This window comes from Ceratotherium simum, chromosome 33, assembly GCF_057802395.1.
Source record: "Ceratotherium simum simum isolate JZ-2026a chromosome 33, ASM5780239v1, whole genome shotgun sequence".
Taxonomy (NCBI): Eukaryota; Metazoa; Chordata; class Mammalia; order Perissodactyla; family Rhinocerotidae; genus Ceratotherium; species Ceratotherium simum.
Window position 1 is genome coordinate 5,453,422 of NC_141932.1, and position 8,067 is coordinate 5,461,488.

At 46.2% G+C, this 8,067-nt stretch overlaps 1 protein-coding gene across 1 annotated transcript; it reads right to left on the reverse strand.

Moving 5' to 3' along the window:
- Positions 1 to 1,634: 1,634 nt before the first annotated feature.
- On the reverse strand, positions 1,635 to 6,936 carry LOC101387412 (leukocyte immunoglobulin-like receptor subfamily B member 4). The gene is made up of 8 exons (XM_014794199.2): positions 6,715 to 6,936; positions 4,766 to 4,978; positions 4,628 to 4,663; positions 4,162 to 4,446; positions 3,611 to 3,910; positions 3,151 to 3,195; positions 2,870 to 2,920; positions 1,635 to 2,724 (listed from the first exon to the last, which is right to left on the reverse strand). The coding sequence occupies exons 2-8, from the start codon at positions 4,797 to 4,799 to the stop codon at positions 2,579 to 2,581; spliced, it is 897 nt and encodes a 298-aa protein (XP_014649685.2). The 5' UTR covers positions 4,800 to 4,978; positions 6,715 to 6,936; the 3' UTR covers positions 1,635 to 2,578.
- Positions 6,937 to 8,067: the final 1,131 nt, after the last annotated feature.

An 8,067-nucleotide genomic window follows, 5' to 3' on the forward strand; every position in this document is an offset into this window, starting at 1 on the left:
GGAGGAGGAGTGGCTGGGTCACTGGCACCACTCTGTGTTCTAAAGCCTCAGGACATGCATGTCCACCACCCACTGCTCAGGGGGCTAGGGTCACAGCCTCTTGTCTCTGGGGCTGCTCTGTGCTGGTAGTCTTCTCTGAAACTTGAGATGAGAGTGCGCGACCCCTGCTGGGGAAGTTTATGCCTTGGATGTAGTCCCTACTGCTGGAAAGACCGGTGCCAGTGGTGGGGGAGTGGATAGGGGGCCAGGTCTCTGATTCTGCTCTGTATCCTGAAGCCTCAGGGCATGTGCACCACCCACCAACCCTAGAAGGGGCAGGAGACACAGCTTTTGGTTGTCAGTGCTGGCGTGCATGCTGATGATCTACTCTGAGAATTTGGATCAGGGACTCCACCCCTGCTGAGGAAACTCATGCCTTGGCTGTAGTCCCTACTGCTGGAAAAACCAGCCTGTTGCCAGGGGAGGGGGAGGAGCCATGTTGCCAGCTCTGCTGTAGTCTTGAGCCTCAGGACGTGTGTGTCACCCGCCACTGCTGGGGGTGGGAAGGTGCGAGGCCGCGATTGCCCCTTTTGCCTTTATAGCCTGTGGTCACTGGCATGTACACTGGTGTGAGGAACCACGTATGGGTTTGCTGCCACCAATGGAGAGGGACGGTGTTGTTCCCCTTGTTCCAATGTATTTAGGAGGTCCAGTATACACATCATGAGATGTATAGGGGCATGGATCACTCAGGCATTCTGGTGTTCTGGGCAGGGAGTGCTTTGTGGGTCACAAGATGTCTGACTGGTTGTAACTTAGGTGGGAGAGACAAAGAGAATGACTCACTGCACCATGATGCTGATGTGACTCCTGGGCTCAACTTTTTGAAGGACAGTCCATAAAACGGGATTATTGAGTTCTAATACCTGCTGTATGTTTTGGTACAGCCCCTGGACAAAGAACGACTTCTACGTTTTTCAACGATTAACAAAAATCAAAGGAAAATTAATATTTTATGACCCATGAGGATGATTTGAAATTCACAATTTAGTGTTCTGTAATCAAAATTTCATAGGAACACTTCTATGCCCATGTGGTTATGTGTCACCTACAGTTAATTTTGTGCTACAACAGCAGTATCGAGAGGTGACAAAGAAGATCAGATGACTCACAAAGCCCAACATATTTACTATTTGTCCTTTAGAAAAAGTTGCCATTTAGAACATGACAGTGACAAGTAGAAGAGTCTGAGACAGCATGCAGAGAAAACATCTTAGAAAAAGTTATGCATATGCCAACACTGAGAAAAAATGTAGGAATCAGCCAGAAGAAGGGCAATTTGGTGAGGGAACAGCAGCCAGGAGCAGGGAGCTCTTAGAGAATGTAATCATGGGGCAGAGATGAGAACAAAGAACAAGTTATGTAACTTAGTATCTACATGTCTCTACAGGACACATATCCATCTGGGTTAAGTCTGAGGATATTTACTATTTATTTCAGTAGATTGGAGCTAAGCAATTCCGGAATAATTTCATCAATATAACTGTAACAGGAGTCGGAGTTAACCATTCTGTGAGTCTGTTGTTTTAGTCTCATGCTTTTAAAGATGTTCCTTTTCAGACAAAAGAAAAATAAGCCCCGACCAGGAACAATGGTTAACATCACAAACGTTTTTTATTTCAATAGCAGAACAAACCAACTAACCTAAATATTCATACTTTCACATTTGCTTTCTGTAATCCTTAAATTAAAAATAAGGGATATTATTGAAAAAAAAGTCAGCATTTCTGTCCCTACATCTATTATTCTCCCTCCAAGTACAAGCAGTGTTAGGAATCTACACTTTACCAGACACATTAGCAAGGTTTATTAAGCATCTCTCTATCTATTTAAATCATGACCTGTCCTAAATTCTAAAGAGTATTACAATATTTTATCCCCACGTCTACCCCGGGAGGTAGTACACAAGTGCAAGTACAGCCAGGTTCAACGGCCAAATTTACGGAGATCCAGGAGGTTGGCTGAATAGTGCCCCCTAGAGTTGTGCATGTCTAATCCCCAGAACCTGTGAATGGTACCTGACATGGCAAAGGGACGTTGCAGATGTAAGGAAGTAAAGAATCTTGAGATTGGGAGATTATCCTGGATTATCTTCTTGGGCTCAGTCATCACAGGGTCCTCAGAAGAGGAAAGCAGGAGGGTGGGAGTGATAGAGAGATGAAGGAATGAAGGGAGCAGAGGTTAGGGAGGTTAAGGAGATGCTACACTTGTGGGTTTGGAGATGGAGGAGGGCGCTCCAAGGCAAGGACTGCAGGCAGAGTCTAGAAACTTGACAAGTCAGGAACACAGACGAGAAACTAGAACAGGAACACAGGCCTGCAGATGTATTTTAGATTTTTGCTCTCCAGAACCACAAGAGAATAGATTTGTATTGCTTAAGGACTATGACTCTGGTAAATTGTTACACATTCAATAGCAAATGAATCTTCTCCATTATCCCAGTAGATTACATGGCCAGGGCCCTATCTCTTCTGGCTGCCCCCTAAGGGTCCACACAGTCTTTAGGTGCCAGTTGAGGGTCGTCAGTGCTTCATTATATTCAGGAAGAGACTTGTCTTATTCCATTTAAGGGCATCTTCCAGCTGTAGCAGGCCTCAGCCAACAGGACCCCCAGGACCAAGAGAATCAGGCCAGCCAGGCTCAGCCGGACTTGATTCTCTGCAGAAGGATGCCAAGCAGCAGGCTCTGAGAGAAAAGGATAGAAGGTTACAGAGGAGGCACCGAGGCCCAACCCACTAATGTACTCCAAAACATGAGCCCATTTGTCTAGTCTACTGGCTGTGGCATGTAGGCAGACCAGCCCACCTCCACAGGATAAGCAATTACTTACCTTTCTTTCCTCCTGTCATTGTGGGTGCGGTGGTGATGCCATCAGGGAATTCTGGGGTCAAGAAAGACAGGCGTGGGGAGACGGTGCCTCCAGCCTGCTCCACTGGAGCCCTGCCTGCTCTTTCCTTGCTATTGCCCTCTGATTAAACCATGGACTCAGCAAACAGGAATGGTCTCCTTGACACTCTATGTACACGTGAAGCTTCTTTCTACCTCATGCCTTTTGCACCTGCTATTCTCTCTGCCTCTGTGCTCCTTCTACAAATATTAGCAGTTACTCACCAGGTGAAGGTCTGGGCTTCGTGGGATGAGGATCCTCAGGAGCTTCTGCAAATGGGGATGAAATCAGAGTGGTTTTCTTTCTTGCTTCTGCTTGAATTTTTTTTGGTTTTCCATCTAAATTCAGTTACTCACCAGGTGAAGATCTGGGGTTTGTGGGATCAGGATCCACAGGAGCTTCTGCAAATGGGGATGAAATGGGAGTGGTTTTCTTTCTCTCTGCTCAGGCTCCCTTCTACCCACATTCCCCAGGACTACACTGCCCTTCCCCGGCCCCTGGGCATGTGGTAGGAGGGCTGCAGTGTGGATGAGGGGAGTGAGATCGCCAGAGCTTCCTGTCTAAGCAGATGGTGGTGACACCATCTTCCCACCACACTGTCCTCCTTTTCCCAATCACTGCTCCACTGGACAGTGTCGATCTCTCGGAGGGGACACGAGGATGGGTGGGCTGGGGCTTCCTTACCTCTGACCTGAAGCTGCAATCGGTCACTGGGGTGAGACCACACATAGGGGTAACGGCTGAAGACACCATAGCATCTGTAGGTCCCGGCCTGTGTGGAGGAGACTTGATTCAACAGGAAGACAGCCTGGTGTCCACCATCCTGGGAGTTTGAGCTTCGTTTATGAATGGGGTGACCTCCTTCTTTTTTCATAAGAATAAATGCATCAAACTTGAGCGTTGAGAAACACCGCAACTTCACATTCTCCCCTGAAGCCACCACAGTTCCAGTCATGCTTGAGAGGGAGGGTTTTTCATAAGCTCCTGAGAAAGAAGGAAGTTTGGTGACAAAGGGCATGGCCACACACATGCATTGTCCCTTTTTGTTCCCCAGGAGCCCACAGGGCTCTGGTTTCTATCCCCTCCTAATCCCACCCTGAGCAATCTGTCTCTGTGTCATCCCTGATTCATTCCTAAGGATAGTGGTTGGTCCTCTGTGCTTTGTATTGGTAAAGCCTGGTTCTTCCCTCTGTAAGGGGGTCAGTCCTGGCTCTGCTGCCTCTGTGTACACTCACCAGTCATCACCAGCTGCAGGAAGTCGCTGAACTGGGACCTTCTCTCTCCACTGTGATAGGAACAGTGGTACAGCCCTGCCCAAGGTGGTGTCATCTCTGCGATACTCAAAGTGTTGCTTTTCTTAGGTAGCAGTTGTTTCTCTTCATCTGAGGGCTCAGGGCTACTCACTTTAGATATCACGTATGCTTCAGCCTCTGCGGGCCCTTGGCACAGGATCATCACAGGATCCCCAGGTGGAACTATGGATCCTGGTAGAGCTGTGATATTAGGTCGTGGGAGAGTTTCTAGAAGAAAGGGGACAGATGTGGGCCTACAGGTGTGTCCATTTCTCACACCATCCCTCCTCTTCATCCCCTCTTACAGCCACTGGTCAGAATGCTGAGTCCCCTCTTCCCAGCTGCCAAGAGAGCTGATGTCTGGCCCAAACCAGGAGAAGGGACTTGGGATATTAAGATGAATACTCACCCTTTTGTGCCTGAGTCCTCTGGCCTAGATACAACCCTGGGAGGAAACAGCAGGTGAGACAGCTCAGCCTTCTAGAATCAGCAGCCCTGCACCCTGTAGCCTTGTATTTGTAGCTGGGCCCTTCTCTCCCAGACTCACCAAGACAGAGCAGGGTGGGAACAACCAGGGACATGGTCTTGCATCCAATCCGGCCTGCTGGCCCCAGCGATGCTGCTCTTATGAGGAACAGACTTCTCTGGATTGACACAGACCTCCAGGAAGTGTGGGAGTGGCCCAGGTTTCACCAGGAGAGCAAAGCAATACACATCCTCTCTCCTCCTACTTCCTCCTTGGTGGAGCTTGCAGAAATACCTAACATCATGAAGAGGTTAATCATCTGAACCTCACACTACAATTAGTCCAACTTGATCCCTGTTTTTTGTCCCCAATGCCACATAACCATTTTAATCTTTCAATATGATGCAAGGGGTAAAAGAGCCACAGGGTACAAAACAGGAAAGAAATCATTTCCACTCCTAGGACTGCTCTGAAATATCATGTAAACTCATGGCCCTTGCTTCTTAATTCTCCATTCCATTTGCTATGTACGAAATGGGGAAATGATAATGAGTTCCTAAAGAGCTAAAATCACATAGTATGTAAATTGTCCAAAATAGACCTTGCTGGAGAGGCAATTACATGATTATTATTCCCCCTCCTGCCCCACTTCTGTCTCTATTCCCAACACAATGGCAGCACTCATTTTCCACGGGTGCCAATTTTGAACCTAAATGAGATTCTTACATTAGGTTAAACTTTTCACACTGGCTGGATCTTACTGAATACCTATGCCCTCTGTTCTCCTGGATAAACAGGTACCATTGATTTAAATCTTCCCCTATCATACCTTCATGATGCTATCATCACAAAAAACCAAAAATAATTTATAGCTAATATTTTATGAGTTTTCATTTTATTCCAGACAGGCAGATTACATATAGGGGGTTTGGGTTTAATCTTCACAAACCTTGTGGTACTTTTGAGTTGTTATCCTGAGTTGTTTATACATCTATGTAATCATGTTGTAAATCTAAACCTTCCAGTTAGGATTCACTCAGAACATCAGGACTACTGTGAGTGACATGAAATATAGGCTTTATTACAGGGATTAGACCTCATGTGATTGTGGTTGTAGATAATGAAGTCTGTGGAAGGCAATTGTCATTACATTTGTTGGTCATCCTGAGTCACTCAAGGCCAGCCAGTCTAGGTATTGAGAAGAAAAGCTGGTTACGATGTAAGGCAGATTGAGGGCACACTGGAGCCCTCAAGGGAATTCGGGAGTGAATCTATCTCTCCCCATCTCCAACCTCAACGGTGTATGTTGCTCTTCACGACAGATCTTCAAAAATGTTAATACAGGTGCCAGCCTAGTTGAAGGAACTGAGGGAGCTGGAGGAATAGTGGCCTAGGCTGCGAGCTCACACCAGTGGGTGAGCCAGAGGGTCCCGTATAACATGTGTGGGCTTCAACACACTAACTCTACACTTATCACACTCACTGCCTAGGGGTCAACTTGCTTGTGGCTTCACTTCCACTTTCTACATTTTGTGCTGATTTCTGCTGTGGTCATCCCTAACCTAGAGCCAGAGAGAGAAGATAATTCTAGGAAACATAATTCAAGCTTAGCTAAATTGATATGGTGCAAAGCCACCATAGCTGCTCCTCATCAACTTGGCTTCCAAACACACATCTTTTCACCATACTTCACTTCCAGATACAGCAATAGCAAAACCATTGTTTCACTTGACATGATGCAAACACTCTTTATACAACCAGGCACATGCCAATCACCTCCCAGGTAGAGATTACAAAGCCATTTTATGTATCATGGGATGATTTTCGGTCCTTTCCTAGTAGAATCGCACTCTTACTTTGATAATCTCTCCAGTAAATCACTGAGAAATAACATTAACAGCTAAGCCTGGACTTCAGAATCAATTGTGAAATTATCGTTCAGTCTCTTTATTAATAATAAGAAAGGGTGGTGGTCACAGAAAGGGAGAAAAGTGGGGGCAATGCAAGTGATACACAGAAGACACATGTACCTTCACGGCGATCTTGCACATCTCTGATTTATTCAAGCTTAGTAGCATCTGACCCATTTCATGTTGGCCCAAGGCCCACTTTAGTATTCTTACTGGAGCATGACAATGACTTCTTCCCCCACAGGAGCGGTAAATGCAGGGAGTCCTCTCCCCAGCCTCCATTCCATGAGATCCATTGTTCTGGACGTGGACATGTGAGCTGGCTTTGTCATGGAGCATCCGTTGCCCTTCTCTGTCTTCAGGGTGCTGAGGCCTGTTGAGAGCTGGTAGTGCTGTGGGTAAATGATTGCAACATAATGAGTTTCCTGGTGTTGAGGTTGCAGCCACGTGAGCTGAAGCATATTGAGGTCTGTGGTAGAAACAGCAGTGTCCACACCAGACCTGGTCTGTGGGGGGATTCAGGGCGCTGCCGCTGGGAACTGAGCCTGGGGGCTCATTCACTAGCTCTCCAAATGGTTCTGAAGCTTCACACTGTTATCTAATACTCATTTTAAATGAATCAATAGTGAAAGCTTCCATTGATATCATCCCAAACCCGTGAGATTTAATGAATGGTTGGTTCTTGGGCTGATAGGAAAGGGAAGAAGTAAGGATGATGCCCTCCAGATTTTTACTTGGTTTATTGACTGAAGGCTGGTGCCATAAGCAAGGAGGGAAAGAGCCTGCCTGTGTGTGTGTGTGTGTGTGTGTGTGTGTTTCATCAATTGAAGCATCTTCTCTCACTGTATTCATAGGCTTTATGCCATCAGGACAGGGGTGGACTCTTGAGAGCTGGCTGCTTGATATGATGGATGCAAAACTTGTGCTACTGTTTATTTAGGCACTGTCTTTACCTATTTAAAATAGCTCCATGTTTAGTCAATTTTGTAATGCAAGTCTTATACTCTCTTTGACATTGGCCACCTCTTGCCAAAAACCTTGGTACAGATCCACATTCCCCATATCCACAGCTCTTAATTTATTTGCTTTTATGGCCTTTGTAGACAATGGTAGAATCATATATAGTTCTTCAAATTCGAAATAGCGCTTACTTTCCACTAGGAGTTCCATTTGGTAGTCGTGTGTCGGTAGCATCCTTTTAAGCTTAACATTAGCATTATCATGGCCTGACAAATCAGGCCCAGACAAATCAGATCCCCTGTGTTTATATCCTGGGGTCACAGCCTGGGCATAGAGAAACATGATGTAGAGGTTGTAATTTGAGATGTCTGTTGCTGAGGAGAAGCAGTTTCCCTAGGACTGAGAAGATAATTGAAAGTTCCAACTCAGAGGCAGACAGGTCAAAAGTGGCTAGACAGGGCTTTCCTTTCTCTGACATTAGAGGAAAATATCCATCTCTCTCTCTCTTTTTCT